This window comes from Chaetodon trifascialis, chromosome 24 (genome assembly GCF_039877785.1).
Source record: "Chaetodon trifascialis isolate fChaTrf1 chromosome 24, fChaTrf1.hap1, whole genome shotgun sequence".
Taxonomy (NCBI): domain Eukaryota; kingdom Metazoa; phylum Chordata; class Actinopteri; order Chaetodontiformes; family Chaetodontidae; genus Chaetodon; species Chaetodon trifascialis.
In genome coordinates, this window is record NC_092079.1 from 9333708 (window position 1) to 9358974 (window position 25267).

Below are 25267 nucleotides of genomic sequence, written 5' to 3' on the forward strand. Positions count from 1 at the left end.
ACTTGCGTGGCCCCTGCAGCAAAGTTAAATGCTGCTGCTGACGATGAACCCACTGAAGGAACAGCACGAACTAAAAATGTCCCAGGCTCTCATGAACACATCGTAGCTGCTAATATCGCAGAAGACTAAATGTTCAGAAACATCTTTCATTGAATCTGTACTCTCAGGTCAGCAACTCTCCCTCCCCAAGAAGAAATCTGAAGAAATCAACACCTTAAAAGGCCCTTTATTTGTTTTCTTACAAAACAACCAATAAACAAGCTTTAATAAGAAATAACATCGATTATACAGTGATTCAGATATATACAACGAGAAATATACGACAATATAAAACAACCAAATAAATAAATACTCGTACAGAGGTTTGTAGTGGAGAACCTGATGGCATTTACAGTGACAACTCCTTTTCAATGATCAAATCATTGAACCAAATCATGAACAACGTGTTTCATTTCTGAAGTGTTTTGTTTAAAAATAAGAAACTTGCCTTTAAAAAAAAGCCCTTTAAGTCTGATTCAGCATTGCTCAACGTCTCAGACTCATCAAAAGACGCTGAAAATGAAATGAAAACGGTGACGTCTCTTGTAATGTCAGGAAGGTCAGGTTGAGATTGTGGGAGTCTGTTCCTCATTAGCCTAGCTTAGCACAATGACTGGAAGCTGGGGGAAACTGTTAGCCTCAGTGTTTGTAACTGCCATGGCGGTCTGTGTTGATGGCTCTGGATCACCTGGAGGCGCTGACTGAAGGCCAGATGTTTGGTGTTTGTCAGCAGAACTTAGCCTTGAGTAACAGGGAGCTGAAAAAACAAGAATATGAGGTTTTATAATGACTGAAAGATCAGAGAGCTCACTGTGACGCTGATGACTTTGCCTAAAAAGTTTTCTTCTGTGATGGTTTGGGGGGTTTTTTTAATTGTTTTTTGAGATTCTGGTGTCTCGCTCTCTCTTCTGTGCAGGTTGGAGGTGTGGCTGACAGGTGTGTTTAGCGGCCGACAGCGCAGCTGATCAGCATGCAGCAATTATCTCCACCAGTTTCAAGGTCAGCGTTTCTTGCTCTTGCTCCTTGGGAAGCCCAGATATTATGGAAAGATTTACATAAATGCATTAATGTGTGTTTATTTTTTTTTTTAAACATCTAGAAATCAGCTGAAAACCAAAACAAAAGGACTGGACCTGGTGCAAAAGGACGTTACGCAGCTGCAAATCTCGGTATGTTCTTATTTAGCCATGCTAGCAGTCCATCGGTTGGTCCACCACTCCAGACTGAAATATCTTAACATATAATAGCAATACCTGATGCACTGGCACAAAACTGATTTTATTTAGTGCTAATTTGCAAATGTTAGCATGCTAACATGCTAAGTTATGATGGTGGACATGGTAAACTCTGCACAGCCTCACAGAGCTGCTAGCATGGCTTTCGTTGAAAGAGTAATGATATTTAGTGTATGACATATCACATTCAATACATCATCATCTGTATCCAGTCAGTTTGTGAAATTGGATGGATTTTCACATGTTTCCAGTTTTCTTTAAGTCGTCTGACCCACATGTGACTTTCAGACCAGCTGGGAAAAACGTAGCAGAGAAAATACCTGAAATGTTGTGCATTCCCTGCTGAAGTTACTGATGTGCCCTTCAGCAAAGCATTAAATATGCAATTAAGTCATCAAGACTTAATGAAGTTACAGGAGGAGCATTTGGAGGTCTTACTTGTTCTTAGAGTTTGAGTGACTGAAGTCCTGAACACTGGCTATATGCTAAATCCTGTTTTATTTTAAGATAACACCTCACGTTCAGTCCTTCTTACCCTTATGGAGCAAAGAGAACCTGAGTATCCACTCCGGCAGGCGCAGACGTTTGGTCGGACACATCGACTGCCGTAGAGACACTTCTGTTCGCAGTGGGCTGAGAAATAACACAGAAACACACAATGAGGCAGAAGATACAGCAACTCCTGGAGGATACGGTCATGTCAGTCAGCCAAGAGACCAAATTTCACTCAATGACACTCACGGATCTGACACAGCATGCCTTGCCACCCTGGGGCGCAATGGCAGGTGTTGGCTCCCACACACTCTCCTCCATTCAGACACTTCTGCAGACAGCTGGCTGAGAAGCAACACAAGACTCAACATTAGAGCTGCATTCAAGGATGAAAAGAGGCTTAACTTGACTCTGAAAACCTGACTTGAAACTTTACAGCAAAACCAGCACCAGACAAGCCTTACAAAGAAAAGACTTGCTCTGAAGAATTTGAGACTTGAGACATGTCTTTCTGTGCAAAAGAAGAAGAAAAAAGTAAAAGAAAAAGTGCAGATTTGAGCATCAACAGAGAATGATTATCTGTGCTTAATCCTGTCATCCCGATGTTCGGGCGTCTTTCAGGTAACCGTTTCTTCAGCAGCGTCTCGCTGAGAAGGTCAGTCCCATAAAACCGCGCAGACATTCGAGCTGATGGTTTCCATCTGGGAGGCGCCTCTGTGGAAGCATCTGTCAGCACAGACTGGAGACACTGGACGGTGTCACCGTGGCTGCTTCTGCTTCAGTTTGAGTGTTCGAGAAGGTCAAAAGCTCTCTCCTGACTCCAGGTCAGTTTCTGATGTTAAATCCATGTGGGTTTGTGGTATACCCTTCTATCAATTCATCTGAATGTCTGAAAACAGACATTTTTGATTAGCAATGAATTGTTTTCTAATTTCAGCTTCTCAAATGTAAGGATTTCATGTTTTTCTGTGTTTTATATCATTGCTAATTTAACAGTTTGGGATTTTGCATGGTTGCACAACCAAAACACCAATGATTGAAGATACTGCTTTGTCTCACAATGGGCGTTTTTCACTATTTTGTCATAATTTAAGGACAAAACAGTTGAACTGCTTGGAAATCTTTCACCTAATGCTTCTAAAGCTGTTTGTCTGCTGGATGGTTTCTGTACAGAATGACTTCATTAACAAATAACAGTTTATTTATTGGACGGCAGGCAGACTTTGGACTTGAGAAAGAAAGAGAGGCAGACATTTTCAGCTTTTCACACTGATGCATCATGGGATCCAACAGGTTGCCCTGGAGGATGATGTTGTGAAGGTGAAGAATCTGTGATTTTTGTATCATGGCACTTACGTTTATCACATCTCTTTCCTCGCCAACCTGACGGACAATCGCAAACATCTGGGCCAACACACCTGCCGCCGTTCATACACATGGGCTCACACACACCTGCAGAGAGAGATTGAAGAAACTCAAAATTGGAAAAGCAAAGGAGGCTAAAGCGATGGCTGAAGAAGAGAGCGAAGGATAACCAAGACAAAGGACATCATGGTGGATTAAGAGAATAATGTTCACTGGACAATTGGATTGGACAAAGAAGTGATGAAGAGGAGAAAGACTGACTTTTCTCGCATCGCCTCCCGGTGTATCCCTGCAGACAGGAGCAGACGTTGTTTCTCATACACAGTCCGCTGTTCTTACAGGGTGGACTGCAGAAAGCTGCAAAATAGGTGGGAAATTTGATATAATTGAACAGATTAAGATGTTTTTTTCAAATTCAGCTCCTCGTAACATGTCCCTGATGTCAGAATAACTCAATGAATGCTTGAATGCCTATTTCCTTTTTGATTGATTGATGTCTGAAGTTATAGATTTACCATTCTGACACTGTGCGCCGTAGAAACCGTGAGGACACTCGCAGACATTCGAACGAACACAGGAGCCTCCGTTCAGACACACGGGAGAGCAGAGAGCTGGAGAGAGAGACAAGAACATCGGCGGTGAGAGGTCTCACACACACACCACAACACACTCACCAAAACACACTCACCAGTCTCACAGGACAGTCCGGTCCAGCCAGGCGGACACATGCACTCATCTGGAGACACACACTGGCCTCCGTTGTGACAGTGACGGCTACACACCACTACGACCAACAGAAAAAGGGTTTACAGTCGTGATAAGAGGAGTCAAAAGCAAAGGAGTAACAGGAAATCCCAGTAAGTGTGAACTCACTGGTCTCACACCGAGGTCCGACAAACCCATAAGGACAGGAACAAGTCTGCAGTCCCACACAGGTGCCTCCGTTTTCACATGGTAACCTGCAAAGAGCTGCAGAGGTGTGTTTCAGTTAGTTGTATCATCTGTTATAGTGCACTGGACATCCGTAACTGGATTAACTGGGAAAAGGAGGCAAGCTTTACCTTCCTGACAGTTTTCTCCATGAAAACCTCTGAGACAGTCGCACACACCCGGAGCAACGCAAACACCCCCGTTTACACAGTCTGGCTCACATATTGCTGAACGGGTGTTTAAAAAAAAAAAAATAAGTACATCAATCGAAAAATAGCTAAAATAGTGCATGTAAGCCATTTATTTGTTTACCTGTCTGACAGTCGAGTCCAGTGTAACCTGGTTTGCAGCGGCATGTGTTGGGTGCAGCACACTCCATGTTCCTACCACACGTATGTCTGCAAACAGCTTGAAGAACAGACACGGACACACACTGTTAAAGCTGTGCACAGCTGTTTAATTTCTGTGTCTGGCCTATGAGCATGACACTAGATCAGGCTGATCATCTTCAAACCATTAATCATTTAATTGCATTTGATTATCGTAAATTCAAATGGAAGACAAGATGCATTTTCGGGATTGAGTTGAATAAATCAGTTTCTCAGTTTGAGTGATTTAAGTGGAACCATCAAGCAGTGTGATTAGTGGACTTTGGTCGTGTTGGTCACAAATACTCCAACACACTATCAAGCGTTACCTCGACAGGCTCGTCCATCTCCAGTGTATCCTATAGGACACCTCCCACAGCGGAAACCCCCATCCGTTGCTGGTTCACACAGGACACCAGGAAAACATGGGTGGTCGGCACAAGTGGTCACATGTTTGTCGGCTGTAGTGCCGCTCCTATCTCCTGGCTGGATGGAGGTAGCTCTTTGCAGCAGGGAGCTGCTGTAGACTGTCTTGCCTGGCGTAGTGAAGGCAGATGCTGGGAAGACCTGTAGTATCTCTGGGCCTTCGGATCCAGGCTCAGCCTCATCTCCATCTGCAGAGAACTCTGACTCAGACAGTGAGTAAGACAGAGCAGTGAGGGCCGCTGTCAGTGGGAGGGCAGGTCTTGGAGGGGTCCAGGGTTTAGCCTGGGTGGATGCCAGATGGTTGAGCTGGGGCTGGGTTGTCTGTTTGGACTCCGTCACTTTGGCAGTGGATGGGTGAGGGCCAGACGGTGTTACCTTGGAAGGTGTGGCACCAGTCAATGCTCCTTCAGACTGCTGGGAGATCATCATAGAATGAAGGAAGGTAAGAGGGTGACTGGATGGTCATGCCCACTTGCACATCACGAATCACGACTGCTTTCATGGATTTCATCAAGATGACAGTACAGAAATGGTCAACTCACCTTGGAGACCATCACATGGGGAACCATAAACTCCCTGGAGATAGTCATGCCAGGTCTGGTGTATGTCCGGGCACTTTGGTGGCTGATGTGAGTGTTTGAAGTGACCTGGTGGATTGATGTTCTTGGAACATCTCTTGAAGCAGTCACTGCCTCTCTCCTCCCTGTCCCGCCTCCCCTCCCTGAGGCAGGAACCTGGCGTGGTGTATTATCTCGGTTGGCTCTCGTGACAGACGCAGACAGGTGTTTGATACTGTGCCTGGTGGGAAGGTTGGGCAGGTGGAGCTGGGAGACTTTGCCGCTGCTTCCATGCGGGTATCGGCTGGTCTTGGCTACTGTGTGCTGCTGAGGAAGGTGATTGGATGCTGAAGAAAGACAGGAGGTGACAGCAGTTCATACTCTTGTGGGGGGAATCTTTATTGGCTCTGTGGTGCTTTTAATTGCATTTGGTCAAGTTTACACCACGCAACCCCAACTCATTACCTGAAATAGCATTATCTTCACCAAACACATCTGCCAGTCCTCATCGTGAAAGCCAAACCACACTGTTTGACAATATAACTCAGAAGTAAACCTAATCTTGCTTGCAAATAGGCCGTAGACCTCTTCAGAACAGCATTACAAACTGGTTTAAATGGCTCATGTCTCATTTGAGGCTGACTGACTCATCTACATAAACACTTTGTTCCAGACAAACATGATCCACAGTAAAGGGATTAAAGTTGGAATGAAACTGTCTCCTCTGGGTTGTTCGCTCCGCTCATGAGAAAATAACTTTAAGCAAACTTCTGCTGAAACTTTGTGGCCTTGCGCTGACTCAGAAAGCCAAGTACCAACAGTGGTTATTACATCCACTTAAAATGATTTATCTGCTGCAATAAATTGCATTCCTTCCAACCAAGAAAAACACATGAAACAACATCAGGGAAACCAGAACATCATAAGAACAAATTTAAGTTCTTTAAAGTGGCCCACAGTGTTTGGAGAGATTTCACATCATTGATTGTTTCCATCAAATTCGAGATGTTTTTTATCCCTGAACAACAACAACACATAAAAGTGTCTTCAGGCATGGTCATTTATGTTGACATGCACGCATTTTCCTTTACGTCAATGGAAATTTTTCCAAATGTGGGCTCCTCCATAGATCTTCAGTATGTTTCATCTTAAGAAGAGCTTTGAAACAATGAAAGACAACTAAGTGTCACTGCCATTGCTTACAAAACTGCAAAATGAGATGTTAAGAAAGAAATCCCTTACCTGCCTTGGGGTTCTTCATACAGGTGCGTCCGTTGCCGTAAAGGCCGGGTGGGCAACGTCCACAGACGTAGCCGACATGTGGCGGCCTGCGGTTGATGCACTGAACACCAGGGAAGCAGGGCCTACTGGCACATGTTGGCGACACATTCACAGCCGATGACTGACCAGATCCTGAAAGACACAAACTGTGGTTCATCATCACAGCAGCCAAGCAAAGTATGGCCTTCTGAGATGATACGGCAGCTGTCCAGAAGATCACAAGTCCGTCTTCACACAGTAAGATGTACCATAGCTCTACATATTAACACGTCATGGAGCTTCCAAATAAATATTCTCTATTCCTCTAAAAAGCCCCCAGAGTGCACTACAACCTAGTAAAGCTGTAAGTTTCTGTGTTAAGAAACAGAGTTGGTAGAGATGATTGGAAACGCTGGCCTTACCTGAAGTTCGTTTGTCATTTCCCAACACCTGGGTCACAGTGGATGTCTTGGCAATAGTGTTGCTGATTTTGGAAGAATCAGGCTTGACTTGGTCCAGTGTAGTTTCTGAGATGTTCTTCAAAGTGTCTGTGTTAGTTGTGGATGGGTTAAGTTTACTTCCCTCATTTCTTCTCAAAGCATCGACTTTTGTTTGGAACACGATTGGTGTAATTGCTGTGTTGCTCTTGTTAGTTTCCGCAGACAGTGCGGGGTTCGGGCTTATTCCTGGAATCCGCCTCCATGTAGTGGTTTTTGATCGGTTTGGGTCAATCCCTGGAATCGTCTGCACGGAGCTACCACTTGAGGTCTTCCGGTTAGTGTCTGTCTTTATTTTGGGTGGTTGCTGCAGAACATCTGGCATCTTGTAGACAGTCATATGAGGAGCAGATGTGAGAGAGATGGGGACTTGCCTGATGACTACTGTATGAGGAAAGAGACAGATTATGTTTTGGGTTGCCATTTAACACCTTTATCTGATAATTTTATCTGGAATTTGGTTTGGAGATCACCCACATTGCGATGAACCGACAGCAAAGAGCTAAAGGATTGAAGACTGTCGCCTGGAAGGTTCAAAAGGTTGTTTTTTAACAGGACAGATGCCCAGAAAGAGACAAGACTTTGGAATGAGTTTGTGTAAAGATCTCAATGAGGCATGATTACCACTCACAGCCTATCAACACATCTACAAGCCACAAGCACAGCAGGAAACTCTCAGTGACTGACGACAACAGATTGCAGACATGTCTCAGACATGACTGCAACCTGACTCTGATTGATCATGCATTAGCAATGCCTTCAACACAGGACATTTAAGATTTAGGAACCTCATGGTGTGAGCCCTGGTGCAGCTCCTGACGCAGAAAGATGTTTACCTTTGCACTGAACCGAGCAAGGAGGTCATATAAATGAAACCGAAGTCCCTTTGCTCGAGAGGATCAGAGGACGGAAGAGAAGGCAGTTAAACAAAGGGGATGAAGAAATCCAAGGATTTGTCCTCATGAGTGTACTTTTACAAAGCTCCATAAAGATGACAAACAATCTATTACTGACAGTATTTTATGCTGTGTGCTTTGCTGTGAGCCAAGATTTCCATTAGGGATGATAATATCTTGAAACGTACACCTTGGTTTGAGCTTTAGCCTGCTTAGTTGGCAGGTTTTGAGGTTCTTTGATTACTCCAAGGACAAGTATGTAATCACAAGACAGCCACAATTCAGCTCAGCTTTGATAACTGAGTAAAATATCTCACTTGTTTTAATGAAAAAATGACTGAATATGAAGTCAAACGATTTGTTCAGACTGACATTTTTTGCAGTGTAATCGTACCAATATGTTCATTTTTTTCTATCATCCCAGAAACCTGTAGAGAGTAAAATTCTCATTTTATTCACATGATATAAAGATCAGACTTTCTTTTATGGTCTTTGGCCGTCAGATCTCATGACTGGCCACCAGATTTGGCAAATGTGTAATTGAATATCTTCTTACAGCGTGTAAAAAAAAGCTGTGCAATGCAATTAGCAGAATTGTCTTAGCATCTGTCCTGATAAAAAATAATTTAATAACAAATATGCCACAGACATGCCATAACACACCTTAAAAATCTACTGTATGCTTGTGCTTACCTGTACACGCTGTCCCATTTCCCACCATGCCTTTGGGGCATGGGCCGCAGCCGTAGGAGCCGAAGCTGTTGAAACATTGGACTCCTTGGAAACAAGGCTTCCTTTCACACTCATTGATATCTTCCAGACATGTTACACCTGCCAAAAACACACACAGGAAATTGTTTCTGCCATCATAAACCTTAACTGTGATTGATCTTCTACACCTGCAGACATGTTGTGCGTGGAGCCAGACAGAAGGACGCAGAACCTGCTTTTTGTGAGTTTTAAAAACCAGCGCTTCTATCTTTTGTGAATGCAGGTAGATCTCAGGGACGTTCACGAAATTCTTACCTCTCAACCCCGCAGGACACTCGCATCTGTACCCGCTGGCTGTGTTAATGCACTTGCCGACCGTGCATGGGGCTGACAAACACTCATCTACGTCCTCCTCGCAGAGGTCACCCTGCTGACCCTCAGGACATACACACAGGTACTTCCCACTGCCGGCAGGGAAATTGACGTCCGTCACACATGTACCTCCATTCTGACACCCACATGGCACCACATCAATCTGTTTCACAAATGGAAAAGAGACACACTGCTGAGGCATATCCTGTTTCTTACTGTTACATGTGTTGTATTTAACATCTATAAATGAACAGAGATACTTCTGTGTATTTTACGAAGCACCTGCTGGAGACATCTATCAGCCTCCCACTTCGGTCAAAAGCACTGTGAATGTTATTGTCTCTTAAAATTGGGACCTCATTCCCAATAAATCCTATTGCTTCCAGCAGCACTCCCTATGATTATCATGATAGCAGAAAATAAGTGTGGTGATTAAAAGTTACAATTCTGACAGTTACACTTGTGCTGGATCTGCGGCTTAAGTTAGAATATTCCACATCTTGTCCTGCTCCTTCCTTCCACTTTCACTTTTTCTTTCTCCTTTACTCTGTTTTGAGATCCCTTGCTCTAGCCTCTCTTTCTCAAACTCTACCTTCACGGTGAAGGTGCTCTGGGCGTTGCACTCATCTGACAGCATGAAGCGGAAGGAGCGGCTCAATTGACGTCCCTCCTCCTCTATAAACGATGGAACCCTCCAGATAAGGAGGCCGGCAGGCGAGAGCAAAGCCCCCCTTGGCCCTTCCTCCAGCTGGAAGAGGAGTGCCGAGCCCTCTGGGTCTGATGCTGCAAACTGGAAGACAAAGTTCTCCCCGGCAAATGTCCGCAGATCACTTTGAGGTCGGTGGAAAGCCGGTGGCTCGTTGACTGAAGACAGAGGAGGTAAAGTTAAGAAAGAGGCTGAAGATGAGTGTTAAAATATATTTATGATGCAGTTATATTCCAAAGTGGGTCGACTATTTGCAACAAACAACAATATTAGCTCTTTTGTTGTCACGGTTACATCTACATCAACAAGTCTTTCTCTTTTGGTGAGAGAATTTACTTCCTGTCCTGAAATAAACTCTCAAGTTAGCTTGCTTTGGCAAAACCATTTCCTCAGGCTGTTCCTGGAATAATCATTGTAAACACACATGACTGTGGCTGGAGGGGTTTCCAGCTTTTATTTCCAAGTGGCGCTCTCAAGGGCCATTTCAACAAGATCATGTAGCATCCACTGCTGAGATCACGTTTTCCACACAGATGTTTAACAAGAAGAAAGTGACGATAATCCCAGGAAACACCTGCTCAGCATGTTGGTCTTATGTTAAGAAACTGACAAGAGAACACTTGCTGATTAAGAGGATTATTACTATTACTGAATTCCTAACTGTCTAGAAATGAGCAAAAAGTCTGCCATTGTGGAAAATAATTCCACTTGCATGCAACATAAAGCAAGAATTTAATAAGAAAATTTGCTTTTTTTATGATGCAGCCTGTTTGTACTTTAATCTACCTTATTATGTCTTGTTTTAATGTCCATCTGCACTCAGTGGAGGAGGAATTATCTCATCACATCGGGATAATTGTTGTTGAGAAATCTATTAGAATTACCGCACCGAGAAAATTCAGGCCTGAAGACTGAAATGTGAGACAAAATAACATGTTAAGTCCGTAATTTATTGCAGCGCACAGCTATTACGGCCCCACTATTACAACTGACTTGTGGTTTGCTGAGTGTAAGTCAGGATGATTGTCATTCTATGTGGCTGTGGTAATCAACCATGTGATTTACCCCCTCCCCTCTCTCTCAGAGTGGTTAAGCGACAGGTCGGGGCTTGCTGGGGCACTTAAACGTCAGCTCCTTTGATCTGCTGATGGTGACAAACAGGAGCGCAGCTGGACCATGGTGACAGACTACCACGACTGCCATTGTAAGATAAATACTCTTTTCCCTGTTATTCATCATTAGTGCCCTGAAATCTGAATAAAAAACATCTCCAATCCCTCAGTTTGAGAATGAATGAATGCAAGGAAGAGAGCAACTGCAGCACCAATGATACAATCAGTGATCGCATCAAATTTAGGTCTTGATGTCATAAAAAGATTCATGCATCTGCCAAAGACACTCATTTGGCACTTGCCAAATATATGTGGACACCCAAATCTTATACCTATATGTGATTCTGGTTTCAGTCTTTGCACAAGATATTGGACCTGGCTGCAGGGATTTGCTCCTATTCAGTGAAGTCCAACACTGACGATGGCTTACAGCCTTCATCCCAAAGGTGTTGGATGGGGTTGAGGTAAGTTCTTCCACACCAAAATGGACAAAAGGATTTCTTTCTGGCATTGTTATGTTTCGTAGAATGAGATATGCAGTAAGGTGTTTGTACCTTGGTTCACAGACCAGGCGAATTTGGAGGTGTCGGGGTCACACAGGAGGCAAGGGCTGCTGGGATTGGAGTCTCCCTCTGTGAAACACATCCCGTCGATGTTACATGTCCTCTCCTGGCAACCACAGAGAGAGCAAAAAAAGGAAAAGGTTTGCTTGTGTACTCATATTTACAGCGCTGTTTTAAAATGTTGGCACATTGAGGCAGCTTTACAACATTGTAAACCATATTTTTTCAAGCTGTTTATTTTCCTTTTGTGGTTTTCTCTGAAAGTAGCAGGTCAGTAACAGGAAAACAGCTCTAAAGACACATCTCCTGCTCTGTCTCTGCTTCAGTGAATTCGCTTTAGTTTGACTTTGGCAAGCACATTCAAACATGTTCACTCCAGGTTGTTTGTAAGGTTACACGATGTCCTGTCTCCTTTCCCATAAAAAGCAGTTCCAGTAACAACACAACCCCCTCTATACCTTTTTTTTTTTTTATTAATGTTGGGTTTTTAAATAGCCAGCTGCTGCATGTTGTGAAGATGGGAAATCACACAGTCTCTGGTTTAGTCATTGAACCAGCTACAAGTTGTTCAGAGTTTAGATTCTTATCAGAGCATATAAACACTTCACCACACTTTTCCACTAACACCCACTGAATCACATCTGTCTCCAAAATCTGTTTCCCTTAGTCAGACAAACCCCGGAGAGTCCAAGTGTTCTTAACAAGTGACCTGTTGTTAAATCAATCAGATCTGTGGTGGAAACAGGAAATATTTGGGCCATCAGTGTGAAGGAGATGAACAACTTGACACGGAGAAAAACACTTTTGTATGTGAGTTACCTTTAACTTACAGAGTCCGGAGCGCGATGCCTCGCAGACCTGACAAACACCGTCGTAGATTGTCAGCACCTTGGCTTGGCTGTACTGCGAACCATCATTGGTTACCTGGGACAGGAAGGAGTAGAGCTGACAATGAAATAGAGCCACCAACAAAGAAACAATGAAAGCCCCTTCCAGGTGAACAGCAGAGACATTACTTTAATCTCCCAGCGCGCGTATGGTTTGTCGTCCATCATGAAGTCTTCTGTGTTGACGGCTGTGTTGCTCAGAGATGGCACAGCACAGTCTAAAGCCTTGGAGCTGAGGAAGGTGGCCTTTGTTCTCTGTTTTTCCCCTGGAACCCAAACTCCATTCATGTACTGTGGAAGCAGGTCATCATCAAATTCAGAGGAAATAATTTTACAATAAAACAACCTTTGACCTTGCCTTTGCTCACCTTCAGTCTGGTGGCATGGCAGCTGAGGTCAGAAGAGTCAATGAAGCCAAGGCCGAAGACTCGAACATTGCGACAGTTGAAGGCTCGGATGTCACACAGTCCACCGTTCTCTAAATCTGTTAACTCCACTGGCTGGCCTATCAGAGCACAGATTATTGTTTGTTCGTGAGTGCATTACAAGCCTTTCAAAGGGGAGAATATTAGTTATTTCAGCAGCTAATTAGAACAGAGATTCTTCTAATCTGATATCAGACCACTCTTCGACATAAGGAAAACATGGATGTAGTATTCTAATGATCATCCAGTTGTACACTGTGTACAAGCAGTGTAGTTTGAGCACAGTAAAAACACACTAATTGCCCTGTTAACCTCATTAAGGATTGGAACAACTGTCTCTGGACACTCACTGATGGCCAGGCTGCAGTCGTAGAAGCTGTAGCTGGGATAGCACTCGCAGCCCCATTCTGTGCACTCTCCGTTTCCGTTGCAAAAGTTGGGACAGCGCAGCACTGTCATCACCTCCCTGGACACTCCTGGTGGACCACCCACCTCCAGGGCTCTCTGGGTCCGGTTTTCCAACAGCCTCCTCTCACATTCATTCTCCAGGTATGGCAGCAGTGCCTCCTCCCAGCCCAAGTCATCTTTGAGCTGCAGGTCCAGAATGCAGAGATCCACTGCCTCATCCAGGCGGCGTCCCAGCAGCCCTTGGCACACTGCACCAACAGTGGAGTTGGCCAGAGCTATCTGGCACACCTCCAGAGCTTTGGCTGAGGTCAGGCCACTTGGCGTGGGCCACTGAGGTTGCACCTCCAGTCGTGCTTCCGCCAGGTGATCCTCAGGGAAGAAGTAGGCCAAGTTCTCCAGATCAGCCTGGCTGAGGCTCTGAGCAGCAAAGACTGGCTGGAATTCAAATGACGCCTGTCTCTTCGGCCTGTCAACAGAAAGCAGAAGATCCTCCCTGAACTCACCGTCCAGTTCAAGATCACTGTTTTTGTTCTCGCTGTGAGACTGAAGGTGCCTCCTCTCCAAAGGATGACTGTTAAATGCAGACATATCAAGGATGCTTTCCTCTCTTTCTGGACTCTTGATGTATTCCACTGTTGTGTCCATAGAGGGGAACACAGACGTGTAATCCACATTATCGTATGCTATGCAGTCTGAGTGAGCAGAAGGATTGTACAAGTTCCTCATCCCTCTGTCAGCATTATGAGAGGTGCTGTATCCTTTTTGGCACTGACAGAAGGGCCTCCTGACCTCCTGCATCGTCCCAGGAGGTGTCTTGTCAAATAAACTCTCACCAGGAGCGATCCTAGCACAAACACGCAACAAATATCTCTGTGAATTCTTTAAAAAAAATCAACTATTTCAGCCACATAAGCTTAAAGTAAAACACACTTATTATTTTTTTGTCTAAATTGCTGTTGCTGACTGACCTCCAGTCCTCTATGAAGAGATGCAGGTCACTGGGGCCAAAGGAGCTGCCATCAGAGCCATGGAAATCATTGTTGCCGTTGCGGTCGAAGGTACCACAGAGGCCTTGTGTGTTGGTGTAATCAACGCTGGGCGCCCGGACAGACAGGCTCATTCCCCAATCACCAACATCGGCCCTAACAAAGGCCCCGGAGGGAAAGATCAACTACAAGAGGAGAGTCACATCCAGTAGCTAGTTAACATAATCTCCTCATGCAGCAAAAGTAAATAATTAGAACCTGAAAGAGTTGCACCTTCTTGATCAAATTTGAATGATGGATATGATTAAAGCCATGCAACCGACGGGGTATGATTCAAGCATAAAAGGAGCCAGTGATGTGACAAACATTGCGTGACTCTTCCTAACAAATCTGCACCAGTGTCAAAATGTTTGGATACCTACGGTAACCTTCTTCCCCTGGTGGGACTCCAGGACCCGGACTCGACTGCCCTCTCTGTCACCTAAGGTCTTTAGGGTAAGCTGTGGCCTGGTTTCCTGCGGCTGACCATTGCACATGTCAAAGATGGCAACATCGTTCCCCTCTCGCGCTGCAACGCCACAGTTGCAGGCGGCAGCATAGTGTCGGCTGCCACAGTCCCACTGGCGAGAGTGGACCTCAAATTCCCTGACGAGACTCCGGTAAAGAACAAAGGTGCCAGTCTGGTGGTTTTCATAACGCCTGCACAATGCAGATTAATAGAGGGACATCCAAATATATCAATATCTTTTTTACCAAACTGAAACTCAAATTTGATTTGATGTCTGCTGATAATCAATTAGGTTAATTACCTGCCATCCAGTGTAATGACATGAGGGTCAGTCAGAGAGTAGCAGATTGAAGTAGGAACATCCTGGACTGTGACCTGGGGGCAGAGGTCAGGAGAGCAAAGATTATGGGGGCTCCACCCTCCCACCCTCTGACCATTGGCTTTGATGTTTTCACTAAACACAGATGGGAAAACTCCTCTTCACCAAGCCCCTTAGATACACAACGTCTGGAGGGCTGACATCATGTCTTACATAACGTAATAACTTGTGTGGACCGAACTAATAACTACATAGCACACCCATTTTTAAACATCATGTCAAACCATCAAACAGGCACACTTACGGCCCAAATCCCCCACCCTCCCTTTCAATTATACAAAACACTGTATAACTGTGTGTATATGTAAACAGCATGAGAGAGAAACCTGTAATAAGAGCCATCTTTTTAATACTCTCTAATTAAAGTAATACTTTTATAATTATATCACACTGCTGAAAGGACTGTGTGCAGGTTGTATACCACAGGACCCCAATATCAAGAATCCAGGACACCAAATTCCTTTTGAAACATCCAAACAGAGCCCGGACATTGCAAAGACCTCTTTTATTTTCTGAAGAACTTATGGAAGCTCCTCAAGGATTCCTGAAGTATCTGAAGGTTCTCCAAAGCTATGAAGGGGATTTAAGGTTCACAAGAAGGAAACTAACAAAAAGAAAGAAAGAAATTTGTGACTGTATTCTTTTGCCAATGGCCAACTTATACTTTACCAGGGATGGCTGAGGGACATTGAGCATTCAGAGGCCATGCAACTTGCATGCATCAGATCCCAGTTATCTATGAAACCTCTTCAAGGTTTCCAGGATCCCATCAGAGACCACTGGAAGCCCCTCAGGGATAATGGGAATCTCCTGGAGTCCTCATTGATCCACCTCGTGGTCCACTAAAACCTGTTCAAGGATCCCTCAATGACCAGTGAAAACTCCTTAATGATCCCTCGAACACTCGCAAGAAAGACAAACTTTTTTATGTACGCCTGGAAAACTCAAGGATGTTTTCATGAATCCCTGGTGCCTTTGCCTGGTCTGCAGGTTTGAAATGCTATATATTTGACATTGACAATTTGACAACATAAATGTGTTCTAGATGACAATTTAATAAATCTATCTCTACAAGCCTACACACACACCTACACACCTTTAGTATTCACACGAACGAGAATACATTAGATTTGCGTGTTGAACACTAAAGGAATTTCACTTCAACTCACTTTCAGGGACGTTGGGATGTAGTTTCTCCAGAGTCGCGGCGCACTGGGCCCTGGTAAAACACCAACCAGACTTGCTCGGTTCCCATCTCGTGTAAAATCTGTGACAGCAGTGACCAAAAAGGCTGCCTGGCCGCAGCTGCTGTCGCTGCAGGCTTTTGGCTGGAGCTCCACCTGGCAGGTGGACAGCACCACATTTGAAGCCTCATGTCCGAGACTGTCTGTGGACGTCAACACAGCAGGAAGTTAGCGTTAACGGACGACACACAGCTGCCTGCAGAACTGTAATAATGTCTTACTGAACTGGCTTTGATGTGATGACGGACAAGGCAAGTTGGAGCAGAGCAGAAAACAAGCTCATGAAAAGAGTTTTCTGCACTAAATAGCCGCTCATCACCCACTAACCAAAGATGCTTGTGACAACATTTGCATCTTTCAGGCATGACATTAACAAGGTGCTAATGCTTTTAAAGAATGAATAAGAAGTTCCTCTAATTTGTGTTTTGGTCACAAATGTGAAAATAATTGTCAGTTAATGGGACATTAGGGCGTAAAATGGTATGTATTGTCAGTTGTGGTGGTGGCTGAAGGTCCATCCCACTCACTCATGACCACACAGACATGATCTGCTGTTTTCCCACAGGTCTGACCTGGGTCATGGACGCTCAGAGCCAGAGGGACACCACACTGGTGACCGTGGTCGGGGCTGTAGCAGGGGATGGGCACTGTGCTGTGGACGGTCACCTCGTGCTCCTTACTGTTCTCTGCTATCTGGAGCGAGTCTGCAGAAAACTGAAAAGAAGGTGGGGGAAAGGAGCCTTTGGTGAGTTAGGATGGGAAGGTTTCAGCTCTGCAAGGGTTTTCCATTTGCTGCTGTATAAAAAATGGCACCATGTCTCTCTTACTTCTTATCTTGGGTGCATTTTGGAGTGCAAACCTAACTCAAAAATGTTTACCTTCAGTCCAGCGTAGAAACTCTCACTTTCTTTGGGAGTAGATCTGCTGTGGCTGAAGTTGGCTCTGAAAGTCGACACACTGCAGGAGAACTGCAAAGAAAACATCACTTGATGCTGCTTTTGAATTGAAGAACAGTCATGTTTCAGCTGTACAGAACCTCACATGACCTGTTTTGATTACATTTCCAAGTGAAAGAGAGTCTTAAATTTCTAAAATGTGCACTTGTTAGTCTTGAGAAAGACAAACAATGTACAACTGATGCAGTGTTTGTGATTTATCAAAACATTTCCTTATGCAGCTCTCAGTACAGAGCTCTTCTGATCCACAACTCCAAGAGCACTAACATGATGACCTTTGACCCAACTCAGCTGCAACATCAACATGTGTTCAAGACGGCCCTCTGCAACATGTTCCAGACACAACTAATACGACCCTGGTGTCCAAATATGGCAGCACAATGGGCAACAGCTGTACAAGGGCGAATAGTCGAGTGACATCAGCGCAGTTTCAAATAGCATCACATTAAAAATCTAATTACTTAATGTTTCTTGGCAACAAATAATTTCTCCGGGAAATGAGAGCGGTCAGCAGCCTCTGGGTTCTGGCTATTTGGAAATGAGGCTGTGCAGCAGACTTGTTGATGAAATAATCTTAATTTATTTGGATTATTACTCCAGAGAATGTGCACAGAAAAGCAATCAGTATTTCAAGTTCATGAGCAATAATTCAGCCTGACAAGCACAAACGTCTTATTGGTCAACAGCACAAGACTCGTGTTCTGGAACACTTCCTGGTCCAATCCAAGCAAAAGGGAAAACTGCAGCTGAATGTAAGATGCAGTTCTTCTCCTAGCTCCAACATGCTGGATCGAAAAATGATTGATGGTCTTGGCGCACGAAGCTGAACTCAAAAAATATGCAAAGGCAAAATCTGACTGATCAAATGTTTTGTATCAGCTCATGTCTCCTGATAAAGGAAGACAGCTGATGGATATCTGACCACCAGCATGCACATAGATGTGTCTGCTGAGGAGGAATAACTGCTTTGAAGTCAGTATTCATTGTCCAAGAAACGCTGTGGAAACATCAGTCATCAACGTAACAGCAGTGGTCAACCACAGATGCTAAATGATAGCCAAGCGCTTTTCTCAGAGGAGAAATCATGTCAACTTTACTGCAGATCTACACACAGAATGGCGGTATGGGTGTAGGTTGCAGAAGGTTGCAGAGGAGTCAACACTTTCGCGGCCCTGCACTTTTCTGGATGCAACTTCCTGTCAGGAGGCAGATGTAAGCAGGACACTGGAGCTGAACTGGGCATGCTAACATTGTACCCAAAATGTGTGCTATTAATAGAAAATATCCATGTTAACACCTTTGAACTCCTCACTCAGCTGCGCAAATTGAGTAAACAACACAAGCAACAGCTTTATTGTGCATGTGCGCATCTGACCACGCAAAAATAACTTCTCCAGGGTTCATTGTGAAGATTTGAATGGCAAGGTTTTAAATGGGAAGCATGTGGAGCAAGGCTCTTCCAACCTGCAACTGATTTAACTTCCCCACCCTCCTCTTGTCTTCTCTGAACGGGATATGACACACATTGCCTCTCTGCCTTTGCTTTGTGAGGCTGAACCCAGGCAAGAAGAGGTCAGCATGATCCATGGCTTACTTTGCCCGCTGGAGGGGTCAAACCTCTCCACATGTGCTCCCTGAAACTTTCAGCACGGTCTGGCAGGAATTACCGTTTCTCCGAGCCTGAAGTGAACGCCATCCATCTCAGCCACGGAGAAGGGCTTCAGTGTGGATTCCTGCCTGATCTCTGCCTTCATGCTGTGGCCGATGTGTCTGGCCCAAACCACCTGGAAGCCCAGTGGCTGGCTCCACGGCGGTGGGATGAAGGAGCACCTCAGGTGGACACTTTGGCCAATTAGCTCTGGGGTGATGACCGGCCGGGAGGGCAGGGACGGGACGGCAGCTGAAACACAGACAGAGGAGCAAAGCAGCGCTCCACAACAACGCTAATTAGGATTTTAGTTTCACAGTGCAAAATTATCCAAATTCCTGATAACAGACTGCTGGTCCATACTAAGATTAACAACAGTAATAGTTTTGTGGTTGAGGTAGAAACATTCTTAGAATATCTCACCTTTGCATCGCCCGTTGACTTCCACCTCACCTGGTGGGCAGAGTCTGGCTCCCAAATCTGGAGCCACTGAAACATGATATTTATCAGATTTCTCTCGTTATTATGGTGGGAAAAAAAAAACAAAATCCTTAAAAACGCCCAAAACAATTTTCTAAGTTGTGCTCCTCTCATTATTATCAGAATGTCATGTTGACTGTTTTTAACTGTAGAGAGCTGTTCCACGTGATATCAAATGTAAACACATTGCTTCCATTTTGACTTCATATGCTGAAGTTTTTCTTTGATGGCATTTTTAGCAGCAAAAAGTTAGATTTATCTTTTTAACAACAAGGAATTAAACACCTAAAACAGGAATAATCGTTATGTTAGCAAGAAATCAATACATAACTCATAAAAACATACTTATCCTGTGTTACAGTAATGGAATAATTTTCTCAAAAATCCTGTATTGGTCAAGCTTCAAGTTTAAAATCAAAACTGGAGGTATGAGGTTCAACCGGACAGTAATGTGCAACCTCCAACCTTCACTAATAGCACAGAGCATGTGCAAGCATGTTCAGGTCAGCTCAGATTCTGCTGCCGCATTGACCCTTGCAGCACGTTTACCTTTAGCGCAGTATCCCATGCATCCCTGCGTGGGCTGCAGGTAGTAGAGCAGGAACTCGCCGCAGTTCCGCACGGTGACGGGGATGCGGAAAAGGCAGCAGTCCTTGGCGCTGCCGTGGAAGAACTGCCAGGTGGCACAGGCAGAGAGCTGGCGGACCTCGCCGGGCTGTGGCAGGGAGGCGTCCTTCAGGGACAGCCACACCGGAGCCTGTGTACCACAACGATTCATCTGCAAGTGGGGGGGGGGGTTTGACAGAAACAGTCATTACCTGCAGCAAGGGGGTTATTATCCCCTCTACCTTGCCTGAAGGTGCTTATTTAACCAATGTGCTGCGTACTAGATGTTTGCACTGGCAGAGGATGCTATTTTTAAGAAAAGGAATCTTGACAATCAAGTAGTCAGAGCAGAGACACAGGAGGGGAGAAAGTGCAATGATGTCAACACAACCACTTTTTTTTGGCATAATTCTGCCTTACCTCGATGCAGGTGGTCGGCATCTCCGCCGGCTTGTTGTTGATCCTGAATCGGTACCAGCCTGGCGACAGCGAGTGGTCACAGATCAGGTCCTGGATGGCCGTGTTTTGGATCTCTGTGGAGTCGAAGTCCACGCTGCGATAGGGATTACGCAAAGTCTGATGGCCTCCTGGGTAACACTCTGGAGCTGAGATGAGGAGAACAAGAACATGAGGATGGTGTCAAACTCTGATCCAGAGAGGACATTTAGCAGATGTGCAAAAAAAAAAAAAAAAAAAGACCAAAAAACAATGGATTTCTCCAGACTGAGAAACAGACACTAGGCGTTATTGAGGTCCTGCTATGAAAGTCTTAAAAATATTTTCCACCTTTGGAGAACTTTTTGGAGGCTCGCCTCAACTCAACCTTTCCAACGTGAACTCTTGTGCTCTCCCTTTGTCTCTTAGAGTTCCAGATGTGCCAGTTTAATCAAGAGGAAATGAAAACTTAAGAATCTCACGCCACGATCAGACGAGCGGGTTTACCCTGGAGTCAAGTCTTTATCTTTGACGGGGTCCTGCTGTAGGACTGGTCTGAGAGGACAGACATGACAAAGATAGACGAAACAAAAACAACTGGCGTGGGAATCGACACAAAAGTCTGAGCGTCCTTGACTGAGAAGTTCTCTCTATCAGTGCACTGCTGGTAAAAGGCTTTACTTAAACTTGACGATGAAACCTTATTCTTGGCTTCAGGGCAGTAGTTTGACAAAGCAATCTTAATTTTAGGCAGCTGAGATTGTAAATTATATCCTGACGTTAACTCCATGTGTTGATGAAGACAGTGAGATGCGATTGAAAGCACCATAGATGCTTCTAAGTGCTTATTTTAAGGGTTTAAACTTTTCCATTAAAAGTTAACTGTTTTTTTTCCAGACTGGTGCAACAAAATCTCTTTAAACTTCAACATAATAAGGTCAAGCATATTTGTACTCAGCTGACTGAAACAAAAGACTTAAGTTTAAAGGCCTGGACAAAGAATTAAAAAGTAATTAATGTCATTGTAACCGCTGGCCAATGTCCTCATCTGATTTGATCTTCTCTTTTCTCTGCGTGTTAAACAAAACAGTGATCCAGCTGATGTGCAGCCTGTGATCTCTCGTCTTTGTTTCCTGTACATCACTCCCGTCTTTGCTATCCAGATGCATTTTAACAGGCAGAAAATTAGACAGGGTGGAAGACATCGCAATGCAGCTGACTGACAGGTGACCTCTTAGAATTGCAGGACAGAAACAACCAGTTAGAGACCAAAAGAAGCCATGAATCTTACAAATTACCACCTCAGTTCAACGTCACTATCAAGGCAAACAGCAAGAGATGGTAGCACGGAAAAGGTGACAAAATGATGAGTACGTTTTGCTCTTTAAAGTGTCAGGAGGCGTTGAGGAGGTGAGCAGGAAGGATCATTTCACCCCCAGAGGTTATCTAAATTGCTAAGAATAACAGACATTCCTGTGAGCCTCTCGCCTCTCTAAGCTCGCTCCGGGAAGGACGCTAAAGCCAATGGCGCATGACAGGCCTCTGAACACCACCAGCACCTGGAGGCTAAAACAACCGGGGGAATAATTTGTGCAGAACATGTTGTTTTCCACACTAGCACACTCTCAAAAGCTCTACGTCTCTGAAGTGAAATGGGCCAAAGTCGTGAGCAGAGGCCTTTCTTAACAAGCCCAAACAAAAAGAACGCACTGCTCTTTTGCTTCCAGCAGACAACACGTCTTCCCTTTCCCCTGTTTGAGTTTGATTGGGGTGGCTGAGTAAAGTCACATCAGGGAAAACAAACATTCAGGGTATTTAGGACGTCTTGAGACCCTCAAAGTCCTGAATGGACAGGGCAAACTTACTGGCAGTGATCCCAAGCCCAAACAAGGTCTTCCAGGCTGGTCTTCATGTTGACAGCCCCTTGAAAGCAAATGCCCTTGTTTACACCTCGTCTGGAAGCTCCACTGACAAGATTTGAGGTCACAGGTTGTCCAAACAACCAGGTTTTCAGGCAGGAGGACAATCAGCCAGACTTTGGCTGCTGGCTAAACTGCTCCAATTGGTGGCTTAATGAGTTCACAGAGCCGGAGGGGAGGGGGTGAGCTAATGAAGCGTCCCCCGAGGCGAGGAGATCCCACTGGGAGGGAGGCCCTCAGCAGCCCAGATGTGCAGGGACTCTGCAGGGATTTCTTCAGTTTATCAGGAAATAAGATTAATTTGGGTGAGCGTGGTGTTAACACAACTGAGGTTATGGGTCTCTTTCCCAGAGGGGCTGTCACTCACCATGAAAACAGAAAGGGTTACGCGTCTGGATGAGATCTGAAAATGATAAGACTCATTATCACTCATTACTAAAGCAGTTTTGTGACATTTAAGAGCAGGCTTTTGAGAATATGGGTTTTTAAAAAGCAGTAGTGATTGAAAATGTTATGGGATGAAGCTCCTGAACCCTGGAGGCTACATGTTTTCTTTCTTTGCCAAAATCTGTGTTTTGTCTCAAGTCTTTTTGACAAGGTGAAAATACAGCATTTACACTGGTGAGAGACACAAAAACTCTCAGATGAAACCTTGTAAGAGAGGGGGGAAAAAAGTCCATTTTTGAAAGAAGAAGACAAGGAAGACTTGTTTGAGCTGAAGGGCTTCACCTGCAGGAAATCACAGGAGTGCAGCAGGCAACGATGAGCCGCCAGCATTTGATTCTTCCCCACTCTCGGGTGACCCCTTTGGACTGAAATCTCTCAAGCATCAGATGGTTTATTGTGAAATTTTGTGGATTTATTTTCTCCAGAGAGTGACCATGTGACCTTTCCTCTGACCCGCCGTCAGGCATGTGGATAATTGGATTTATAGCTGTGAAGTTTTTTTGTTTGTTTGTTTGTTTTTTTTTAAACAAAGAGGTGAACTTCCAAATAATATTGCAGTTAACAGATAAATCACGTTTTTCAGCTTGACAATGATAAGTAGCTGCTTGTCCAACCACAGATGATAGTGAGATGGTCAAATACAAGCTGCCCTTTCATTCCATCTGCACCATCAGATATAAAACTATGGGAGACAACTTTGGCACTTTGGGATCTTGACTTTAGAATAAAGTTCAGTGGATTTGAACAATTGTTGCTTGCACAACACGATTTTTTATTGATGAACCACTGAAGGGTCTGCAGGGCTAAAAGCATTTTAAGTATCTGGGGAAGAACTCTGAACACTTGGTGCTCTTCAGAAAGTTAAACTACTAGTGTTGGATTTTTTTTTGTTTTTGGCAAACGGACAAAAGTGTCTCCTGGAGTTACAGGAGTTGCAGCAGACTTTGCTTTGGCACGGAAATGCCTGGTATTCTTGTTGCAAAGGTCCGCGAGGACCCTCAGTGCTTCATTTTACGATGGCCTGCCTTAAAGTTTACAACTGCATGCTTTTATGTGCTGTCAGACACCCTGGAGACAAGATATGAGAAAGACAACAGCTTCATGTTATAGTCAGGTAAGACTTTAGTTTAATTAGACAGGTTCTGCTCATCTCATCTGATATTTGAATTATCATTGCACCTTCATGGGCTGGAAACTGCCATTAACAGCCAAAAAGCACCATATCCACTTTGGTTTCAACACTTCTAGCCATCCTCTATTCTGAATTTAAATAAGACATCATATCATGTTTGTCTTTCCTTCTATACGTGTGTCCTCAAAGCTTCCACACTTTCAGCCACAGTGTGAACAGAGTCTCACTCATAAAACAGCAGCTCACAAAACTGCCGTCTGTGACTTTTTGTGCAAAAACCGTAAACGTTAGGTGCATCTTTTACAGCCTTCTTTTAAATTCCTGGTCACACATGTCATGCCAACACTGGCTCAATATCATGATTGGAGCACTCCTGATGAAATGGAGAGAGGAGTAAACTGGATTATGTTAAGCAACAATTGTATTATGTTGTATAATGAGTCATCGCAAGTGTGATCTTGTTTCAATTACAGCCACATGTTTCCAAGAACGGTTCTCTGATTCTGTTTATAAGTCTGCTGTTAGCCGACTTTTATTTCTGTTTATGTTGTTTCATAGCATTTATTACCTTTTTATTAAGTAACTTCACTTCCCAAAGCAGATCAGTTCCAAAGTTTCAGGCACAATGGGCACAAAAGCTAGCAATCAGATCATAGTGATGCATCAATGAAGGAGCTTTTACAGAAATAAAAATGAAGACACAAACTTTAATGTTTCTGTGTGAGGAAGATTTTAACCTGACAAATGCCCACCACTGAGTTTCATTCAGCTTTCAGTCTTTGTCTTTGAGTGAAGTGTCTGTGACTATGGGTCTGCTCTTGTCTGAGGTCTCCTCTCTGTCTCTGTCTGTAGGTCCATGTAACCTCTGGACCTGCTGAGTGATCGGAATGCAGCCTCGCAGGCCAAGTCCTGCAGCTCTGCAGAATCTGCTGCTTCTAACAGGCGAGATGTTTTGTTTTTTCCTGCATTTTATTTCAAGAATGAATCTCTAGAGGCGGCATGTGTGAGATTATATTGCCCTCTAAAATGCGCCTCATCACGCAGTTGAGAACGAATGTTGTGTCTTAAAGGTAAAATCATCTGCTGCATGGCAGCTGGGGCCACAAAGGATTTTGGATAGTCTTGTTCTTTCGAATAAACTCTGATTTGAGGTATGAAAAAGTTTTCCATCCACCTACCATGTTGCGCCAAGGCTCCAAATTGCACGACCCACAGCAGCGCGATGCGTAAATATCCAGGGAACAACGGGCGCACCGACCTAAATGCGCGGCAGTCCAT

At 44.4% G+C, this 25267-nt stretch overlaps 1 protein-coding gene across 1 annotated transcript; it reads right to left on the minus strand.

Moving 5' to 3' along the window:
- Positions 1-652: 652 nt before the first annotated feature.
- Positions 653-25267, minus strand: LOC139352052 (von Willebrand factor D and EGF domain-containing protein). Its single transcript, XM_070994088.1, has 33 exons — positions 25168-25267; positions 20477-20661; positions 20000-20228; positions 19394-19459; positions 18990-19222; positions 17245-17334; positions 16939-17080; positions 16292-16509; positions 15045-15118; positions 14658-14934; positions 14218-14420; positions 13192-14093; positions 12785-12921; positions 12546-12707; positions 12349-12453; positions 11521-11635; positions 9741-10012; positions 9092-9311; positions 8759-8896; positions 7095-7538; positions 6655-6825; positions 5398-5759; positions 4759-5269; positions 4374-4469; positions 4193-4288; positions 4005-4100; positions 3820-3915; positions 3647-3742; positions 3393-3488; positions 3123-3218; positions 2016-2111; positions 1810-1907; positions 653-796 (listed from the first exon to the last, which is right to left on the minus strand). Exons 1-33 carry the CDS (start codon positions 25265-25267, stop codon positions 776-778), a joined length of 6243 nt encoding a protein of 2080 aa, XP_070850189.1. The 3' UTR covers positions 653-775.

What these genes read in the sequence shown, in the direction of transcription:
- LOC139352052 (XM_070994088.1), bottom strand. Translation starts at nt 25,267, where the DNA reads ATGGACTGCCGCGCATTTAGGTCGGTGCGCCCGTTGTTCCCTGGATAT. An exon ending in CTCTTCATAGAGGACTGGAG is followed by an intron (nt 14,094 to 14,217) that starts GTCAGTCAGCAA and finishes TGTTTGTGCTAG; the next exon opens with GATCGCTCCTGGTGAGAGTT. An exon ending in AAATGACAAACGAACTTCAG is followed by an intron (nt 6,826 to 7,094) that starts GTAAGGCCAGCG and finishes TGTGTCTTTCAG; the next exon opens with GATCTGGTCAGTCATCGGCT.